At 39.6% G+C, this 22,623-nt stretch overlaps 1 protein-coding gene across 1 annotated transcript; it reads right to left on the reverse strand.

The window, feature by feature from the left end:
• Positions 1–121: 121 nt before the first annotated feature.
• Positions 122–22,317, reverse strand: LOC103363259 (cohesin subunit SA-2-like). The gene is made up of 34 exons (XM_008289938.1): positions 22,148–22,317; positions 17,239–17,365; positions 17,030–17,108; positions 16,562–16,720; positions 16,230–16,326; positions 16,057–16,133; positions 15,669–15,873; positions 15,402–15,553; positions 12,804–12,877; positions 12,407–12,530; positions 11,070–11,168; positions 10,843–10,922; positions 10,393–10,500; positions 9,437–9,545; positions 9,001–9,118; positions 8,775–8,878; positions 8,587–8,679; positions 8,401–8,490; positions 8,094–8,297; positions 7,930–8,000; positions 7,678–7,765; positions 6,762–6,842; positions 6,117–6,209; positions 5,828–6,002; positions 5,595–5,734; positions 5,409–5,510; positions 5,034–5,182; positions 4,789–4,917; positions 4,488–4,696; positions 3,700–3,934; positions 3,466–3,576; positions 3,239–3,365; positions 2,762–2,839; positions 122–2,321 (listed from the first exon to the last, which is right to left on the reverse strand). The coding sequence occupies exons 2-34, from the start codon at positions 17,280–17,282 to the stop codon at positions 2,298–2,300; spliced, it is 3,828 nt and encodes a 1,275-aa protein (XP_008288160.1). The 5' UTR covers positions 17,283–17,365; positions 22,148–22,317; the 3' UTR covers positions 122–2,297.
• Between the last annotated feature and the right edge of the window lie 306 nt (positions 22,318–22,623).

Consider the following 22,623-nt stretch of genomic DNA (forward strand, 5'->3'; position numbering starts at 1 on the left):
GAGAAGTCCAGTTGCTTTCTACTGGAGCTCTTAAACATTATTAATTAAAAGATTTTAAGAGTAACCTGCAATCTTTCAGTCATGTCACCCAATGTGTACGTATGGATCGACAGCCTCGGTATTAAAATCATCACACAGTTGGAGAGGGTTTATTCTGTTCATGTTACATCTCCAGACATAAATACAAATATTAAAGGATGCAATGGGCACTTTGTAAATAGAATAAAAACACAAATTTAATATACGCAAATATTTAAATATGTATAAACGTACAGATGTATGCACATTTTCAGCAGTTCAATGCAAAACAGAAACAAAAAAAATAAATGAAATGATCGATGTGAATTTACAGGCAATTCTAAGATGTCTTTTTCTCATTTGCCTAACATGAATAGTTAGTATGTATGTAGTTATGGTCAAAATGAAATGATCTGTTTCTCCAGTTTATCATGACATTCTGACAAAATTAGGGATTTGTTTCTAGCTACAATAGGAATACACCGTCTTTCATAAAGTCACAATTTGCCAACCAGGCCAATACACAGAGGGAAAGAAATATCGCAAGAACTCATTGAAAAACAAAGAAAACAATGTACTGTATCCACACTTGCAAATTGGTAGGCTAATGTTAAAGAGTCACATTCTTCTTCTTTAACCGTTCCCTAAAGATTTCACACAAAAAGAAACTGCAAATATAAAATGAGCACCGATTCACAATATATTACACATTTGTAACTGTATAATATGCAGCTCTGATACGATCAGAGCCGACTAAAGATTCTGAATCTTTGTAATTTAGAATAATTTTATAACTTGTATACACGCAACAGTGGCAAACCAAATAAACTGACTTTTAGGAAAAAAAAAAAACATGCACGTCTGCAACCTGGAAAAAACAAACAACACACATCTTTCCTACTATTATTCAATTCCTTTCTTTTAAAGATTGCAATCATGGCATGTCTATGTTATTAGATACTATTAGATACTATACAGTGGGAAAAATAGTCTAGATATAGGAGAGATTACATGTTTAAGGTTGAGTCAAAATTGTATGACATTGTGATGCTCCCAATATTAAAAAATAATTTCAGATGCAGCCATCAATTTGTCAAACTACTACATTTGTTTTTTGTTTTTTTAGCAATGCATTACTTTTGCACCCATTCATTATAGAGAGATGAAAGGAAAATACAAACAGCTGGCCGTATCTACAGTAACATAATCGTTTCCATTAAAAAGGATTATTTAAGTATCTATGTGAAATAACATGATTAGAAACCATTCATTTACATTTGATTGTCGTTACAAAATATCTATAAATCAAAGTTATCTATAAGGTATAAAAGCAGAACACATATTTCTAAAAAATACCATCACAAAGAAATCTGAGAATGCTGTATATCATTTGTGGCAAGGCCTTTGAACAGTATGACACGCCGGTTCACATTATACTTTACTGTGTACATGTTTTGATATATGGCTACATGCCATGCCAGAGTCTACAGTTTAAAAGTACAGCAGGTGAACGCAATCTCACTGACACCTTCACAATTGAATGCAGTAGCCAACACTGCATGATAAATTCTGCCTTTATGAGACCGTGTAATGTTCAGTTTGTGTTTAGATTGCATCAGAGAGGTGCTGATTTGAGCCTATGATAATTTCTAAGTAAGTATGGCTGTAAAATTACCATTGAGTTGAATAACACCTCACCTGACAAAGTGCAGTGTCATTATAGTGTTCAACAACAACTGAACACTACCAGCATCATCAAAGTAGTAATAGTTTGTAAGGCTATTATAAATCTGTGTTCATGAAATTGTGTTCACCCCTCCTGTATATTGGCCACTATGTATTTACATTAGACATTTTTTTTGTCTACTGAATGAAAAAGTTTAAAGGTATATATTATTCATTTGAATTTTGGCCTGTTATTGTCCCATCACCATGCAACTGCCACGCGATATCTGTCCTGGCACTTATATAAACCCAAACACCTTCACACTTTGACTTCAAAGAGATCCTGCTTAACAAAAGCTCAAGCCAAGTTGTTTTTAGGACAACCGGACAACCTGCAGTGTGACAAAAGTCCGGAGTGTGAAAATAGCAGAGGAAAATTCAAACTCAAGCTCAAGCTCTTCCTCTAAGTTTTGACGAAGTCTTAAAGAGGCAAACATTGGTGTCTCACAAGCCGTTTGTAGTAGTCCATTTCACGCCATTCGGAGTTTCACAGAGAACAGTCATTTCACCTTCCAAAGATTTTGATGACAAATTGTCCTTTTGTCTGATTCATGTTAAAACATGGAAACATTGAGGACCTAAAAACAAAGAAGTGGTTTAGAAAGTTAGAATCTTACACACAAGAAAAAAAAACTAGCAGCAGTTTAAATTGGTATCTACTGTCATTTCCATTTTCAGTCAGTATTTGGGACTGTGTGTTTGCTTTAGCTGTACAACATTCGCACAAATTAATCCGAGATTGAGAAAAATACAATACTAAATGTGTTTGGGTAATCTCAGAGACATTTTGTTGCTTTTTCCCGATAGGGCAGCCTGGGACCAAACCAAAGTAAAACACACAGCTGTCCTCTGTGATGAGGGAGGCTATTAGCAACTGAGAGTCACTATTTGACATTTAAAGACTGACTTTGGTGGAGTATTCATGCAACTTGACATCTGACTGTATGGATACCAAATGGTGTTCATAATTAGTGCTAATAGACATGTACAGGTGTTATCAGTAGTGGAATATGCTTACCGAATCGTCCATGATGGACGATGGATCAAAGTAGTCCGGCTTTAGTTCAGTTCTTTCTCTGCGATTCTTGGATGCCGGCTGAAAAGTAACAGCTCAGTCAGAACAATTCATCATAAAACTGATACCTGAATTTGTACATTGAAGACAGATGTGGAGGAAATGTGTTAAATCAATTATGGCAATTAAATGCTCTTTACTTAGGTTATAATCATTCGCTTTTACCAGTTTGCAAATTCTGACAACTGACACCACAGGAAAGCAATTAAACTACTTAAGTTTGTTTGCATTCAAGCACGCATTCTCATTCGCCACATTTCACATCACACATCATCTGTTGCTCTTGTTTTGGGGTCATGAAGTAACACTTTTGCAAATACCGTGGTTGAGCCTATTACATTAACCTGAAATATTTCTACAAGGAAACTGTCTGAATTCTTTTTATATTAACACAAGTCGGATGAACATTTCTTAAATTACCAAATCAATGTCCATCGTGTCGAAATCCATGCCCTCATTGATGTCCTCCAAGCGGTCCTCCGATGACATCATCACATCCTCCACTATTGGCTCCTCGTCATCCTCCATAAGTCCTGAGCTGCGACGACTGTAGAGTGCACAAAAGAAACTTGTCAGCAAATTGTCAAAAACTATTGCACTAACTGTTAAACTGTATCAGTGCACTCTCAGGACATGTGCCATCTTACATTGCCTGCTGCATGTGGTTCCTCATCTTGGCGTAGTGCATGCTAACCCGCTCCTGCTGCTGACGGGCCTCAGCTTGTTGCCTCTGTGTCAACATCCAAGTAACCTGGGTGCTGTGGGACAGCGTTCAGTACGTATGACTTTGCAATATTCATAGTTTCACAAAAGTAGCACTAGATTCTGTAAATGACATTTACATAAGTTCATTGAAAAGTAATGTAGAAAGGCTTTTGTACTTGTAATCAATGGTAGCCTGGTGTTGATGGTGTGGCTGCTGCTGCTGGGGAGGCAAAGCCTGATGGGGATGCTGCTCTGCTGGCATAGTGAACGTGTAGCTGTCCTCTGGCCTCATCTTCTTTGGATCCCTCAGTACAGTTGAAGTGAGGTGAGGCGAGTGCATCATCACTGGCGTCTGAACATTCTGCTCACGGTTCATCCAAACTGCATCGCTACTGCTGCAGCTGTTCTCTTCTGCAGGGCAAAGTGATTTATTATACTCCCTGACATAACAATGTGTTTTTATTTATTATTAAAGTGGCTGCAGATCACAATGATTAACATCAAGGAGTTTGTAGAGGAGAATCCAGAGAGAGTCTATGTCCTCTAGTGACTGGCATACGTGGTTGTGTGACTGTGTGGTAATTCAAAGATAAAAAAACAAAACAAAACATTGCATTTCCACATTTGAGTCTGTGTATTTGCCAACTACAAACACACCTTCAGCAGCATTGCAGGTAAAACAACTTATTTGAATGTAGATGAGACGGCACAAAATACATCAAATAAGCTGCATTGTCATTAAGGGAGTAAAAGATTAGTTTGTCGCTTAAAATATGACCAATCTTATGTCTTTTTCTTATCTGTTTTCCATATGTTTTTTAAAAAAGAGCAAATAAAGAAACAAATAAGACCAAACTAGCCTGAAGTTGTTTTGGTGCAGATGAACCCACATCACAGATCAGTTCCTACACTACATAAAGTAAATCTTACTCTGCCAAAGTACGATAATGTCAGAATTTCTCACCTTCAGGCAGTTTTCTTTTGCTAGCAGTGGCTGGCTTGGCCTTCTTACTCCTAATGGTGGACCCTCGACTGCTGATCCCACTGATTACAGACATGGTGTCATCGTCCCCTCCAGCCTGCAGTGAATTCCTGTACGAGATGAGGGGCAGCCAGCAGTCCTCTCTCTGAAGGGCCATCTGAAATGTCATGAATCGCTCCAAGTACATGTGCCTGCAAAAGTTAGAATGGCAGTCACTGCTCGAGCCCTTTAAGAGTTGCTCATTAGGTCCGTGTTCACATTACGCATTGTGCCTCAAACTTACACTGTCCTCTTGTCCTGTCGAAGGAGTTTGCTCGAGAACTCGCTCAGGATATCCAAGAATGCTAAGTTCAGCGGTGGACTCCCTTCTCCTTGAGGACTAGGCTCTTTAAAAGCAAACTCAATTCCATCCCTAAAGCAAATACATGGTAAATAAAAGAAAAACTTTGCTCAATCAAGCATTTTGTAGGAGCTGAGCTGCATGCAAAAATGTAAACAACAAAGGCTTGACTCAGGACAGTTACTTACTTATGTAACATGGCAATAGCCTCCCTGGTCTTCATCTGATCCAAGCCAAAAGTCAGTGAGAACCGTCGTGCCAGCTCTTTTATGCCACAGAAGGCTGATGAAGAGCGGTCGAAGTTTAAGCCAAGTTCAGACAACATCTCGTTGAATAACTGCAAAAGGCAACAACAGAAATATACTTTTACCACTTTTGTTCATTGACAGACTGAGAGGCATAGACTTCATGTATTTGTGATCTGCAGGGACTTGTGTCACTGTAGCCTCATTTATTTTTATTGGATTATGCAGCATGAAGATGCACCTTGAGCAAAATCTTCAAACAATAAGAATGCTGACTTTCACATATCAGTGAGTCTCCATCTGGTCCAAGATTCTTACCCTTTGCAGGCTCAATATGAGTGTCTTTGCGCACTGTATTTTGTCGATTTGTCTTGTTTTACTCATCGTTTCCTTGATGATATCTCCATAATCGTTGTAATACTGAGCAAAAAGACAAGAAATGCTGTTAACAAAAACAACAGGAACATAGGAATTCTTTTCAATGCTAAAAGTGCAAAGACTTACCCTCATGTACTGTTTAAATATGTCTGCTCCAGTGTTCATTTCCACAACATTGTAAATGATCAACTTGCAATAGGCAGCAAGAAGGTTTCTTCGCTTGTGCAGAGCCTCAATTTTACTGGCTTCATCATCTTGCTGTCCATCTAAACACAGATATCGAAACAGGAAATCATGAGTTACTATTTTTCTTCTTCAAACTTGGGTGTTGTGTTCACAAATTGGAAATTGATTCTAGCCTGTGCTGTTGTTGTCATCATCCTGATCAATGAAAACTTGATCCAGGATGAAGTTGAGCAGCTCCGCCTGCAAAGAAGAGTCGGGCATGTAGACCAGAGACTCCAGCTGTTCTCGGCCTGAAGCCATGATTTGGTGACTGAAGATCAGGAGCAGATCACAAAGTATGGTGAAGGCCTGGAATAAACACAAAACATAAGCATTTAGGAAAACAACCAAATGTTCAGCTGCAGGAAAGAAAATGTATAAAAGCCAGGAATAAAAGAAAAATCTGATTCATCATAATCTCACCTGCTCTTTGACTGCGGTGTTGATGCTGTTTATGTAACGCTGACACATTAAGCAAAAAGCTCTCATTTGCTTTCTCAGGGTCACCATATCGCCCTAAAAGGAGCAAACGTTGAGTTAGACAGTACTGTAAATGAACACTTCAATCCTTTTAAATTAAGCGGCAAACAGTCGGGGTCATGCATTGAGCATGTGCAGGTGTTGAAAGATTTATATTCATGTAAAAACAATAGTTGAGTAAAACTTGTTGAAAAATCTTGTTCAAGTTGGGAGATAGGAGGAGACTTTTTGAGACTAATGAACTACTGTTATAAAATAACAGCTTTCTTAAATCATTGTTGTATGATAAAGTAAAAGGTGTATAGTTGGTACCTTGAAACCTCATGTAGCTGTTGTAATAATGTAATAATTGTAATAATTTGTAGTTATTTATTCTGATAACATACAGGGAATAAAGTGGAGTGCTAATGCCAACGCTGCTAGCCCTTGAGCAGGTAGCATACTTTCCAATTGTGATACTGTCGAAAAATATTTATGTCACAGAAGTATCCATAGATATATTCAACTGATATATTTACACCATATTTTCAGACATTTACTTATTACAGCTATTTTGTCAAATATCTATAACAGCTCAATGAACAGTACCTTTACTGAACTGCCATCTGAGACCTTCGCTAGATGCCACAGGATGATGTAATGCGTGCACTGCATTGCATGAATCACAATCTGACAGGAAGAAAACGAAGCACATCAGATGAGCCACAATGTTGTACACAGTCAGTGTCTCTCTTTATAAACATGGTAACTGCAGTCCCAAGTATATATGAAGCATACCAGCAACAAGACTGATTGATTGCCCCTGACTTTATTCTTATTTATTGTATCGAGCGATAAAAGATGCTGCTTGCTGAGTTCTGTGAGTATGGAATAGAGAACAGCATTGAGATTGGGCTGCACAACCCAGCGCATATTTTGCAAGAGTGGGTGGTTTTAACTTTTCTGCAGGTGGGAGTGAGCAATAAGCTGTGGGTGAAGTTGAAAAGAACCGGCACAAATCTGCCACCTTTGGGTTGATCCAACAGGTATGCATCTTTTAATACTTCACAGGAAAATAATGTGTGTTCCCAGCAGGACGGGAGACACAAAATCAAAACACACAAATTCAGTGGAACTGTTTGTTGTGTGGGCGTGAATGGTCAGAATGTTTGCAGGTGTGGGTGGGAGTACAAAATACACATTTGCGCAGGGCTTTGGTATAGAGAGGCAAACAGACCACAGGTCTTCCTCACAGTGAAAATGTATCTGAAATTTGCAGAGTCAAATGTTCAGGGATGATTTAGACTTCTAGAGACTATTTGTGCATGTATATATGTCTAGAGTGACTGTCACAATCATCCAAATAGAAAACAATCATGGATGAGCCACACATATAGTAAAGGTTGCTCCTGCTATAATCACTACAGACAACTGGAACCTAGTTAACTTTCCGGTCACTTCAATGAATGCAAAGACATTGATTAACTGCATGTTGGTTTCTATTCTACTGTTCGGGCTGTAATACCTGTTCAGGCATATCTCCGTTCTGCAGACCTGTGTTCAGTAGCCTGTAGTTGCTGGTGAAGAGATCCCACTTACAGAGATCATGTGCACTGAAAGCAGAAAATCCATCAAATTTAAATTAATATATAATATGTATTTATGCCGCACGAGAAAACCAAAACATATAACTTAAAAGCCAAACAGTAGTAACTAGAAGTGACCAAATATTTCTCTGCCTTCAATGTGTTGAAACCATAACAACAAACGTATTTACTTGTGGAAAGCGCTGATCTTCTTGAGTGTAGACAGAACTTGGTAGGCATCGTCCTCATCTGGTTCTTCACCCTGACAAACAGGAGGTCAGGCTGGTGAAATCGTGGCCATTCATCAATGGTACCGGTTAGCATACATTGAAACAATCCATCTTACGGCCCCTACCTCTTGCAGGAAGTCCTCCAGGAGTCTATTGAACTTGTCTACAAGCTCATCAAGAAGTTGGGAGCGGGCGATGTCCACGCGATTGAAGATGGTGAACTCCTCGTTGCAGAGATAGTGGTAGGTGGTTGAGCAGGCCTCCAGGACCTCAATGTCTGTGTGCTTATCCACAACCTCCCAGATTTGTCGCAACAAGGCATCCAAATGCTAAATGAAAAACACAACATTGATTCACTGCCATTGCATAAACTGTTTAACTTTAAAGCTGTGTCTTTAAAAAGAAGTTCTGTAAAATAATATAAAAACAAACCTTTTCCAAACGGCCAGTTGTGTAGATGTCAAGATCAAAATACTTTGGTATTTGCAGCAAATTGGTCACCTTATCGATATCAACACAGTACTATGACAACAAAAAGAGAAAGCAGTTTGAGTTGAGTGTCTCGGAATCAAACTCGTCTAAACAGTCAAATGAACTCAGGAGATCACAAGGATTTACCTTTGCCAGTAACAGAGGCAACGCAACTGCAAACATCTCTGTGACCCGTGTCCGATCATCCAGCTGTGTTTTCTTCTCCTTTGCAGTCAAGATCTTTTCCATGCACAAAACACCCAAGCATATTAACAACATGAAACCATTTCAGAAGTTAATCCTCTCTATGTGAAGCATGACAACCTGACACTCACCCTCTTCCCTGTGCCTCTGCCTACTGGAGGGTGGCATTCACACGCCTGCCTAACGGCACAGAGCATGATCTCGACCAGAGCTGTCTCCTGCCGATCAGTCAGGGCTGAAATTCACATAGGAGTACGAATCAGAGAAACAAGTAAACAAATAAAATGACACCTTGGCAAAAAATGTACTTGGCCCAAAAAGCTCAGCATGTGATTGTCTGAGGCTGTGGTCTCTTACCCTCCTCTCCTGGCATGGGCTCATCAAGCAGCAAGCTGATCATAGTCTCCCAGTCTTTTAGCAGCTCTGACGCGCACTCCCACAGGCTGTCCACCAAGTAGGCTCCATGTTCATGCAGCTACAAAACACCAAATGTGGAATGGAACTGAATAAAATAAATACTTATTGAAACAAGGCAGGTTCCTCAGCTAGTATAAAAGTAGTATTTGATTAAATAAAACCTTAACACATTATTTTTCTGTTTGTCAAAAAGAAATTGCCTCACAATGGACAATTACATTTTTTCAGATATTGTTATAATTATTGAATCTAATCACAAACTAAAATAAGTTAAAATAAGTATTTGAATTCTAAAGATCTAAAGAATTACGTTAAAAAAAAGGATATTTTATATTCAACTACGATGAGCAAAGGGTTAGTGCAAAGGCCTGGTCACCTCGCTCTCCAAGAAGAAGAAGACAGTCGTCTTTATAAGGCTGCCGTTGAGGCTCTGCCTGCCCCTCCTGGGTAATCCGTCCTCGTCGGGACCTCGATGGCTGAAGAGCCTTCAAATAGCACAATAAAAAGGCTGTTAAAAATAAGTAGTGAAAATAGGTGGAATGCAGTTTTGCAGTGACTTTAGAAAAGCTACAAGCACGGACAAACATGGGGTGTCAAACAGTACTGGATGTTGTGATTTCACAGGATTTTCTAATGCGTCTTAGCCTAATTCATAATGCACAAGTACAGGTTAAATGTATGTGGTGTGATCAAAAAGTTCAGAAACGGTTCCTGTTGTGTGTGCATGGTGTGTGTCACAGTGCAGTAACTGTGTAACTAATTCATTGCTTGTATGTTTAATGTATGTTCCAGTGTTGTAGTATAAATGATTTCGATATGCTGAAATCAGCACCCTTCTTACACACTTTTCTTGTCTCTATATTCTTTATTCTAATTTATTTCATAGCCAAATTGGACAACACACCAGCATATTATGTCATACTTTTGCTTATCTTGTGAAACACAATCACTTCTGCACTTCAATACAACTGCTGCAGAAACTGTGTGAAAACAACGGCAGCTGCCATCCTCACAAAGAAGCAAACTCACATGTCAGTGCCTCCCTCCAAGCTGTCAGAGGTCACTACAGTATAGTAGAGGTCGTGCAGAATATCCCTTTAGGTCCTTCCTCCTCTTTAAGTTTACAGTATTTCCCATGAGTGTGAACACAACTCAACCTCGACCAGAGTCAGCTGAGTGAAAGAGCTTCTTCATACAACAAGCTAATCCGTGCAATGATTCTGTCACGGTTATTACTGGCAGTAAAACCATATAATATGTTGGATAAATCATGTTCACTTTCATTGGCGCGCCAGTCTTGATGAAGTTTTACAACTGCAATAAAACACTTACTTCTTAAACAGAAACTCTCCTGCTGAAACAGCGATGGGTCGATGAGCGGAGTAAACCAGATGATACACACTCTCACAGTCCTCTGCTGTCAGAACCTCATCACTGCTCCTGTTGAACAAAATGTAAACGTTCTTACTGATAAAGGCCGGTTTAATGAATCTGTGATTGACAAAGATGAACATTTAGAATTAGACCTATTACTATTAGTTTGTACAAAAACTTCTCACAGAAGCTTTTAGTATCAGGAAGAAAACATGTTTATAAAATCTAACAAAATAATATATAACGTTAAAGGCAACATCTGTGAGTCTCTAATTGATGCAAAACATATTAAATCCCAATTTGTATCAAGAATTCATGTAAATTATGTTGACTTTAGCTATTATCTGTAGAATATGACCTCAGATTAAAGGCAGAACGTTCCATTCAAGAAGAGAGGAGGTTACTCACTGTAAGACAAGCGTCAGGAGTTTAATGGCTTGCACTGCAACATCATATTCCTTATCCAGAGTCATAGAAACGATGCGATCCTGTCAGTGAGAGTAAACACATGTTTTAGAGATGAGTTACATGAGACTCTCTTTAGCTGTCTACATATAAAGAGTCAACGAGTGCAAATCCTGTACATTTCCAACAACCCTCTAACTAGTCATGAAGTGATGCAGCTGCAGATTCACCTTGAAGCGACTTGTGAAGAGCTCCAGTCGAGCGCTGAGTTCCCTGTTGTAGTACAGGCCTTGCAGGGCAGTCAGGCACTTTAGCCGCACTTCACCTTGCTGCAGTCACAGTGGAAATATAAAAGATACTTATGTCAGAACTCAAGTGTTAATTTTCCATTGCCTTAGTTAAGCATGTTAATCATTACGCACCTCTACAGATTAAATATGGTCATATGTAAAGCAGTACAAAAGGGTTTAGCACTTCAGATATTACACAAAAAAACATTTGTCGTACACAGTAGTTCTGCATTAGTGTCACATTAGGAAATATTATCCTGAATATAAGAATGTCTGAAATGTTTATATAGTGTTTAATCTAAAAATCTTACACCATAGCAACAGTGAGCAAGACGCAAGATGATCATCAAGGTGTCTCACAGGGAGATATTCTGCAGCAGACAGGTGTTTAACTTACAGAAAGAAAACTGAGTGCAGCGGATTGAAGACACATCAAGCTGACTTAAAATGGGAAGGTGTCCAGCAGCGGCACGAGCTGAACGCTGGCCAAAAAAAAAAACCTGGCACACTAATTAAAAGTCTGGATAAGCCTGGCCAGAAGTGATTTTATTGAGTAAAGTAAAAAAAAAAAAAAACCTTCCTCCAATGTGGAAATAAAGCCAAGTAACTCCCCTATGCATAAAAACAAGACCTGAGGTGTGAAAAATGGCAGCTGGTGCTCTGGAGGGATTCAGAATTTGAAGCACTTGGCTGTAAGAGATGGCAGTTTGTCAGCCAAACGGGTGGAGAGCGCTACAAGGTTAAGTGTCTAGAGACAACAGTGAAACGTGGTGGAGGTTCCTTGAAAGTTTGGAGGTGTATGTCTGCAAGTGGAGCTGTACATTTTGTCAGGATTCGGGCTCTCCTAAATGCTGAGCAGTAGAGGCAGATTTTTATCCGACATTCACTACCATCAGGGAGGCATCTGCTTCTCCAAACACACAGCCAGAGACTTTAACCAGATCTGTTAACAGACGACAGGAACGAGGAGTTCTGCAGCAAACCCGTATGACCCTGACAGACGAAACCTACAGAACTGTGCAAGTTCCCCAAGATGCTTTGAACAACATTCCTAACAAGTACACTAACATTTTCTAAACTTTCTCTACTGCAAATTGTGTTAGGCTGATGCTTATGTTTGTGTTGTTTCCCTATTCTGGCTATTTTAATGTTCTCCTTCAGTTCTGGGAGGATGGTTTCTTCTCTGCTGCTGCTGTAGACATCTCCTGTAATTATTAGGGGCTTTCAGGAACATGTCCAAGTTAAATTTGTTCATGCACATTAAACAGTTAGCTCACCTTGTCATGCATTGTCCAGCCGACGTACTTCAAGTAACTGTCATTGAGGAAGGCGTCACTGTACAACTTCATCCACACTCCAATCTCCTCAATACAAATAGCTCGGATTTCAGCAATGGCATCCCTGGAACACCACGAAAATCAATTTAATTCAGTCATTAGACCAGTGACATGACCTGGTGTTGAGAAAACTGCTCAAATATTTCACATTTCATACTAAGACCATGTAGACTCTAGTTGGTGTTGATAACAAGTGCCCACTAGAGGGTGCCAAAATGCCACAAATGAACACCGAGAGGCTTCAGCATCTTGTGGTGAGACTCAAGTGTGATTAGAGGCTCATCCTGAAATCTTACAGTCAACATGCAGTGTGTAAGTCTATCTAGGATTCACTTACCGATATCTGTGAACAAACACTCCTTTGAAAATTGCATTCATCATGTTTTCGATTTCATCCTGATTTTCTTGAAGCTGAAATACAAAGCGATACTTAAAATCATTTGCATGAAAAGCACAGAAAACAAATTCCCCTTTTCTGATGCCCCCATTCTGGGTTTTGGTAAAAAGAAAAAGCTTTGCTGGAAATCTTTTCAGTAACGTAAAAGGATCGGGGTGAAATTGTTCTATATTTTTCTTATTCTCAACAGCCTCATCCTGTAAAAACATCTTCTACACATGTGCAGTAGGTCTCACGCAAGCATGTTTTAGTATTTTTATCTTCTCTCGCTTGATTCTGAGAAGCTTAATCATGCAAGTGCACCTGGTCAGATTTCACCAGAGTCTCTTAACTGAGCAAACTTGCAGTAAATCTCTCATTTCAGCCTGAGGAGTGCAACCTGTTCAGGAGGAGGTGCTTTGTCAGATTTCATTAGCGGGATAATTAACGCCTCTCAAGTTGCCATTAAAGGCGGACTGTTTTCTTCACAAGAATTTTACCATAGAGTAAAATGAAGAATGTCACAACACACAGTGTGAAGTGTTGCTGACAATTTATTTCAAATAAATGAAACTTAAAAATACCTTCTACAAATAATACACTTTTGTCTTTTGGAAATTTCATAAAATTTGCTTTAAAATTAGAAAGTTCTACTCGTAATTGTTTTACATAATTGTATTTTAGCCTTTTTATGTCTTAATTTATGTACTGAATATTTACTGTATTTGGCAGGTTTGGGGTTTCTCGTCTTTCTGTACGAGAATTTAAATTTTAATACAATTTTGCTAAACAATTATCCTACCTATGCAGAAAGTGTTGATATTTATAGTGGTGTGGTACCAGCCCTTCACTGTTAGCATATGTCTTTGTTATTTTCCTTTGGTTTATCTTTGCTTTTATAATGAAATGAATGATGCCAATGAAGAAAAGGATCACCCCTCAATAATAAGTTTGAATGCATGAATGAATGAAAAGTTTACCACAGTCAGCATCATCAAATCAAAGGATGCAAAACGATTTGAAAATATTAACAGGACAGCTGCCAATAAAGTGTTATAAGAGTAGGGCTCCAGACCTCCATCGAAGTAGTCTTTTTATAACTTTGGTGTACAGCAGTATTTAAAATATGCGATCTTCTCATTAAAGGGGAGCGCACCTATAATGTGCTGTTTTTTCTGCTCATAGAAAAAAACACATGTAGAAAAAGAAACACAAGGTTTCATCTTGGACAAATCTGACATTAGAACGTCCTAGTTTCCTCTTATCAGAGCAACTTCTGGTCACACACCTGTCTGAGCACACCGCAGACACCAAGCAGCAGCTGCAATGTGGGGCGTTTAGGGAATATCAGTAAATTGTAGCATCTATCAATAAGAAAATGTTCTGCAAGTCATGTTTTGCCTGTGACAAGGTGGAAGATGAGGAAGTTGGACGCACCAGTGCTACCAGTGAAACAGCTAATCTAGAGCGCTGCATAAGAGCAATGACACACTGTAATTACAATGATTTGACATGATGTCAGACTGTCAATAGTGTCTTTCAATACTAACGTGATCCAAGACTAATATGACACTGAGATGTTAGATGAGAGGATAATAAGCGTACAGGAGGGGATGTTGCACTGCCGGCATGAAAGCCCTGAGGCAGCTGGTTGAGTGAGAAAATGTTCACATAACAACTACAAATCTGTGGCTGTGCTGGAATATAAAAGTAAAGTAATATGGTTTTTAAAATATATAGAATTTAAATAACAAATTATTGCAAATGAAGGCAATTTTTTCTACCTTTTGGAGGAAGCAGACAGTATGCATACGACTTTATTGACTTCTACAGTATGGTTGGAGCAAAATTCTAAATTAATGAAATGAATGCCACAAATTCTCTTATAATAGAATAACTCATACATGCCATGAGAGAACAAATCTGTTTGTTCAATAATTCTTTCATGAGGCCTGGTATATATTTATAATTATATCTGTTTTATATGCAGCCAGATGGTAAAGAGTTCTTATTAATGGATACAAAGATTAATTCATTTAGAAAATGTTTAATGCAAGTGTAGATGCATCTTTTCCAAAAAAGAGTTAATGTGCATGATGGGTGATGGAAAAGTGGTGACTCATTCTGAACAAGTTTTGATGGAGCACACATGTCACTCATGACTGATGGCTGATCAGCTGTTTCCACTTCTTTCATATTCTTTGCTTCCAGACAGCATGAAACGTGGCTAATAATTACAATTAACAACATCTCCTGAAGCCTTCTCTCTATTTTTCTCTCCACGTTTCTCTTCTTCAAGGTCTTTTAGTAGTTGGCCAACGACTGGGTTTGTTTCTGGCTCGTTCCACTCTGTTTATTACAGCCGTGCGTAATGCAGCCGACGGTGCCAACTTTTGATGACACTGTGCAGACTACTTTTTTGGCTCCAAAACAGTTAATGGAAACAGGTCTAATTAACTTTTTTTTTTTCTTTTTCAAATTTGCTTGATAATTATATGGAGACACGGCCGATGTCAAAAGGTACTTGCAAGTGTTGGGACAGCTTCTCTTTCGTCTCACCTCTTTACGCTTCTGTAACAGGAGCTCCAACCTGTCGTTGGCTCTTTTTGCAATGACCTTGTTCCTCTCCGCCTCATACTGTCTCTGTGTGTTGTCCATATTGATGCTCAGGTTCAGAGCAACATTTACCAAGGCTGTCATCAACTTCATGGCTGGCAAAGACAACACATACAAGCTTGAATGAACAACAGCTTCTGAACAATAACAGCATGCAAAACAGGCATGGAGCAGAAATGCAGAAGACCAAAGTGCACATTAAAAACTGACCTGCTAGTGTGCTTGTATGTCTGAATGCCCTGACCTGTGAGTCAGACAGGCCAGTGAGGAGTGAGATGAGCGTGTCCATCATGTACTCGTCATAAATGATGCTGTACTGACACTGCCGCACCAGCACTGCAATGAAGTCACAGAAGCTTATCCGGAACTTCTTCCACTGTGGCCCTGAGAGAGTTAATGGATAGTCACCGCTGTCCTGTTTGATGATAGCAGAGAGATAATCAGATCCAGGCCAGGCGGATTACATTTGTGTCATGCAGTTAATTTCCCTTTATGTTTACCAGATTTAAAACATCTCCCATGCTGGTAACTGCACAGATTTATAATTAGATTCTTCTTTTTTAAATTAAGATATACACATCAGCACAGCCTGCATCACCTCATCAAATTCCTCTGTCATTTTCCGGATGATTTCGGAGTTCTGCATATGTCTGAACATCTCCACACTCACGGCACCTGTGTGAAGAATCACAATGGCAACACATTTCAGCACATTCGTTTGCTTTCAGGCACCAGTTGCTCATGTTTAGACACATCATGTCAGACAGTTACCTTTACAGCCAGAGCACTGAATGAAGAAGTTGATTAAGTCCAGCAGAGCAATGTCCCTGTCATGTTTGTATGCCTCGATCCAGTCGTCAACAACAGACTAGAAAATCAAAATATAACCACACAATTTTACCACATCATTTCTCAATGCATCAAATTCAAATACAAGTTTGAAAACCCTAAGAGGATGCTGCCCCACACAGCTGCTGACAGACTAAACCCATCACAGAATAAGCTTTGTCCAAAAACTGCAAACCACAGACACCACTTCAGTCTAAATATTTCCAGAATCACAAAGCAGTGGGACAAAAATGAGAAGAAGACTGTGAACCCACCTGTGTGGCACTCTTTCCCATTTTAACCACCTCAAATAGAGTCATATTCTCCATCCCGTTTTCCCGATGATGACCATTTACCCAGCCAGCACCAGGGAGCGTCCCTGCTCCCCCACCTTTGGCCCTCTCTCCAAGCGCCTTCTTCCCTTTCTTGGCCGCCTGTTGAGGAGAAAGAAGTTCAACGGAAAATAAAAACGATGCTGTGTAATCATAACTCTAAGCACTAAAAATGTTCCTTGTTTACTGGAAATTAAAAGTCTGTCACAGTGTGAAGCTAAATCACATTACAGACAGCTGAAGTAGACAGTGATACAGCATTGGCACAGCTGCTGCATAACATCACACTGTTTGTACTCTGCGTTAGCCCTGTGATTTCACTGACTTTCATCCGATGCATGCTGGGTATGGTGTGCACCGTGCCTGTGACCCTGACTGCACATGAACACGTATAGAAAACGAGACACATACCGCGCCCTTTGTTGTCCTTGCATTTTTGCCATCAGGGTCCTCAAGATCAGTATCTGAAGACAACTGAGATTCTGCCTCTCTGCACAAAGCACACAAAGCATTACAAACACAAAACAAAATTCAAACATACCAATTGTGGATATAGGGATTACACTGTAGCAAAAAAACATGTTTAATTTGATAACATATTCATGCAGTGCATTGCTTACTGGGGAAACTGAAACTCTGTGTGCAAATCCTGCGCTGCTATCATTTCTTTAACATTTTTTGGATCTGCTGGAGTAGGTGCTTCTACTGCTCCGGACCCCAAATAAGAAGGTATTTCTTCAGAAACACCTGGAAAAAAAAAAAAAGAGTGACTGCAGTAACTCAAGAACAACACAGTATCATCAACAACAATCCTACAAAGGGCTCAGCTGAAGACCTAATGCAATACTAATTTAAGAAGGGAGCACATTTGTTGCTACAATGAGAGTACATATGGCCCTAATACCAATTAAAGCTGGCAGTCTGTATCCAGATGACTTATCTGGATATGCTAATGTGTGGGGTGTAGACGCATCATCAGTGGGATCAGTGAAATCGTTTCACAACCCAAACCTGACCACAATCAGTAGTAACGGGGTATCAGGCAGGTGTAATGCAATCCACACACCAAGACCAAATTCTGAAGAAAACAAAACATTAATTTAAATGCTAACCTAATTCAGTTTCTTCCTCCTGAGTTAAGTCAACCCAACAACACCTACAGGTAGTAGCAATATTAGCTCATCAATAAAAGAAGAGCATTGCTTCTCTGACCTGGGATGTGTCATGTTGTGTTGGAAAATCAGCAAAACCCACCGACGTACACGGTATACCGGGACTGATTAAAGAGCAGGTACAATCGAGAACATATTTTCAAGTCCCTCACCAGTCATTGATTAAACCTTTAAAACTCATCTCAAAGTTAATTTAATAATATTAAAGTTAATATTTATAAGCGTATTCCCAGAAAACAGTCCTTCCTGCCTTGAAGTGGCTTGGATGTCTACGTCACTGCTTCCTTTATGTGCAGATCTGAGGTCCTGCCTCTCTCTCTCCACCACCCCTCTGCTGCTGCAGTTCAAGCACACCAGCTTACCCATGACACTGTTCAAACATTGTACAACTACTCTACGCTACACAATGGCAAGATGTAACAGTGGAATAACTAATCCATACATGTTTGAACTATAAACGAAGTCTGACGTTAAAGCATGATGCAGAAAGCCCCACCATCCAAGCTGACAGGCTTGGTGTCCCTGGTTTATAAAACCCTGGGAGTCTGAATCTGTGCTTTTGAGATCATCATGGACACACTGCAGCTTCAAGCCATGGTGCTGACTGCTTAATTCACTCATGATTTTTCTTCAAGCATATAAACACCATATGGACATGTTAACAAAGTAAAAAATATCACTTTCAGCAGAGAGGATGTCTAATACCATGTGTAGAAGCAAAGAACCATGGATCGATATCATTACCCAGACAACATAGCCAGACACAGATCAAATGTTACACAAGTTTAAATGGGGTATAAGATGGACCAGCATTTCCACTAACACCTCAGTGAACCTGTCAATGTGTCATGATGATAACTACCATGCAGAGATATTACGTTTACTACAAGCCTGGACAAAAACACAGTATTTGCAGCGGCCCTTTGAAATTCACCTCAACTTCAGCGATAACAAAGCACTCCAGATTATATATGAGTCATACAACTGTGAACACAAGAAACCCCTGAATAATCTTTCAAACATTGAGGCGGCAGGTCCCCGTTATTGTATGGCAGCAGTTTAGCGGCTCACAAAATGATGCCTATTAAAGTGACTGACTCCCCTGATACACAGTAAATATTGCTCATGAACATCAAAATATGACTCTATGTGCAATTCACAGTTATTGTCACTGTAAAGAAAAATTATTCTGCACTTGATCAGCTTATCAGCCATCTGTGAAGCACTTTGAACAACATTAACATGTACGAGAAGTGCTAATGATTGTTTGACTGATCGATCAATTGCTGGATTCGGTTCCTGGTACTGAGCGTGCTGCTGCTGTCACACTGCCAGGGCTCACTGGGACACACTTGAATGCAAAAACTGAGCTGATGTTATTAGTAGCACTTCTATATCAAAATGTCAACTGCAAAAAAAATAAATAAAGGCATATAGTTAGAAATGTAATCATGGGCAACTTTTGCTGAAAGTGTTTGTTTAAGTCAATTATCAACCCCACATTTCCTGGTTCCAAGTTCTCTGATGATTAGTTTTATTGTGTTTCCCTTCTGTGGATAAAAAGCCTGTCTAAATATATTCTGACATTGCGTAAAGAAAACCATTAGTTTCTCAATGGATTAACTGAAGAGAATAACTATTACGTACACTCATTCTTTAATTATCGTTCTGAGTTATCCTAAACATTTGTTAAAAGCTTGAGGGACTGCTTTCCTCAGTCATCACAGTGACTCACTTTCACTGTGTTTTACAATTTAACAGACGGAGAACTCACAAACTCTGCCTTTATCTCTAATAGTACAGATAATTCTAAGCTTGTAGAGCAGTTATTTTAAACTACCCAACAAAAATAACATCTTTTATTATTATTTTTGCCATCCTGTCAATCACAACATTAAAATTTTCTATACTTGATTACAGCCTAGTACTGAAATAATTCAAACAATTAGTTGACAAGTATTAGGATGATTAATGTCGGTTTTGACAGTTTAATAACAGTTTGTCATTCAACAAAAATACCAAAGATTTGCCATCTTTGCAGGATTTTCATGCTGTACTTTTGTATCATTAGGGGTTTTCCACGTTCAGTACGGGCTTTATGAGGGTGACGATGCAAGCCTCATTTATTTGCATACAGTAAAGACAAGTTTGTGTTTCCATCTTCGACAGAAGGCACCAAAAATTCCTCTATGCAGGAAAGACCCTGATCACATAAAACCCATTTTTTTATATCATTGTAAAACTGTCAGTTTACTGACTGCTACTCAGAGTAAAGAAGCTTTCTAGAATCAGTTTGCACTCTGGTAACAAATGACTGGGTTCCATCACAACAAACTGTAACACCAACATTTACACTAAGAGTTTGTAAATGGGCCCAGCACTGGTCAAGTCTGAAGAGAAAGCATAGGGAGCCTAAAACGAAGTTATCTCACCGGGTTTGAGATGCTAGTAGGAAGTGAGCAACTGAAAAAACAGTACAGACTCTGTGCAGTGAAACTGCTAATATGACGGAGCACTTTTCTCTTGAACCCTGTGAGTCATGTGGGAGTATTTTCAGATGGGTCGGAAAATCACACCTTTAGCTTCCTTCCAATAGGTAATTTCTACATAAGGAAATAGGAACATCAGAATATGCTGAGTTCACCCCACTGTCACACTCCAGAGGAAGATTAGTTTTAAAATGATTTAGGACGTTGTGACTTTTTCTATTTTTTAATTGTTTTGAAAGAATGTTTTCCTATAATGTCCTATTGTTACTGCAGATCATTTCACTGCACATACTGTATGAGCATGTGCCACATAAAACTTCCTGAATCTTGTTATGTATCAATACAACTAACTTTAAGATTCGCATTAAAGTCTTGACTCAAAGTTGAGCACAAATTGTACAAAGCAACACAGGTAGGTGGTTTTTGACAGATAAAACTATCCATTTGCAATTTGCCCTGTGGGTATCTAATAGACTGGTGAGGCCTCTGCCATCAAAGACCAGCACTGAACTCACAATCGAGCTTCTATTGACCGACACAAATGAGCTAATGATAGCACTCATGAAGCTGGAGACATGATTAATGAATTTTCTGGGCCTACAGTAAATTAATGGCAGTAACCTCATTATCCATGATGGGACTCACAGCTGAGTTACGGTTTTAATCAGGACATCAGTTAAATTAAAATATACCTAACGTTTAAGGTTTATTTGTATCAGAATAGTAGAATTCCTCATGATAATTCCCTTAGTTGACTTTTTAAAACATGTATATCCATTCTCCCTACAAAGCAAACTACTCTAGGCTACAGGATGGTGAGGTGTCTGTCTGTAAAGAGAAGTTAGAGGCTTGTTATTGGACCAAAGTTTAATCTTTTTTTATTGTATGTTTACATTCAGAGTCAATATACAACATGGCATAATTAAGACTTTCCGTGAAGTTATATCATTTAATTAGGGAAATAACTTTAAGTATGCGTATTCAAGTGGTTTAACTGGAACTTTGTGATATTTTACAAGAGAGAACTCCAAGGATGTGTTTACACTGTTGTTGTTTACTGTCGCTGGCATTCCCAGCCTACATCATCACCTATAAACATTGTTGTTGTTGTTGTTGTCCCGGACACACGCAGGGCCTGACTTGTCGCTCCATAAATGGCCACATACCGGACCTGAGTGCGTCAACATCACGTTAGCTACTTTCTTTAAAAGTAATGTAATATCCTCCCAAGTGTTTACGGCAGGTCAGTGTGGTGGTAAAAGTCTAACGTGGCTTAGAATTTAAGGCAAGTTGACCACACAACAATTGTGACAGGCGCAGTTGTACACTTCCGAAGCAGCAGCAGCAGCAGCAGCAGCAGCCACAGATGTGTGAGAGGCTGCTGACTCCTGCTCACTCTCATCTCCTCCTGACGTACCGTCTCTGCTACGACGGCCGAGCAGCTCTCAGGCTAATGCGAGCTAACCGACTGAGATACGGTGTTAACCCGAGGCACCGACGCTCTGTCTAGTCGGCCGCCTTCACACCACCTCTTTAACGAGCTCATTAGCACCGAACAACGAGTTTTAGGGCTAATATTCACTTTAGCATTTCATACATTTTCCAGCATCACGTTAGCTTGCCTGCTTGGCTAGCATTGGCGTTAGCTGTAGCAGGCTAACGAGACCACTAGCATACTTCACACCAGCTGAAACCACACGTCGCAAGTATTAACCGAGTTGATTTTGAGATATTTCGATGAAGTCGTTTTTGCGTTAATGACTCCTGGTGACACTGATCTCACATGCCTGCTCGGCTGCGCCGTAAAGCAGCATCAATGACAAACTCCCTGGATGGTAACGTTAGCTATCCGCCATTTTACAACTTACCTCGTTTTAATTCAAAGACGGGACTGAAACCAAATATTCCAAACGTTGCGCTCTTTGCACAGAGGATGCTTTCGTCAATTCCCTGCACGAACTGTCATTTCCCAACTCTCAGGAATAATAGTTTTATTTGCTAGCTAGCGTTGAGAAGCTCCTTGGTGGCTAATATAGCAGGGTACAGTGTGTTTTCGTTGTTATGCATGCAGCACACACACCACCTGTCGGCGGCTCCCGGTATCGCAGCAGAGAGCCACAGAGCCGTCTGCTGCTCCTCAGCTTCTGCTGCCATCACAGCGTGACTCGGAGCCACAGAGTTGACCTGCAGCAGCTTCTGCATCCAGCCTCAGTCCATGTCTGTTCAGAGATCAGTGCTGCTCCACAGTCACACACCTACTTCTTAGTTTACTTTATTGCTAATTGGGAACCAAAACTAAATAGTGTCAAATATTTTGGCTGATTTTTATGAATTCCATGTTTCC

The sequence above is a fragment of the Stegastes partitus genome, unplaced genomic scaffold (assembly GCF_000690725.1).
Source record: "Stegastes partitus isolate 25-593 unplaced genomic scaffold, Stegastes_partitus-1.0.2 Scaffold647, whole genome shotgun sequence".
Taxonomy (NCBI): Eukaryota; Metazoa; Chordata; class Actinopteri; family Pomacentridae; genus Stegastes; species Stegastes partitus.

Coding starts and splice junctions, on each gene's coding strand:
- LOC103363259 (XM_008289938.1), bottom strand. CDS start 17,282: ATGATAGCAGCGCAGGATTTGCACACAGAGTTTCAGTTTCCCCA. Junction 12,531..12,803: donor GTGTTTGTTCACAGATATCG/GTAAGTGAATCC, acceptor GTGGTGTTCCAG/GGATGCCATTGCTGAAATCC. Junction 9,119..9,436: donor TCTTCTTCTTGGAGAGCGAG/GTGACCAGGCCT, acceptor GGTGTTTTGTAG/CTGCATGAACATGGAGCCTA.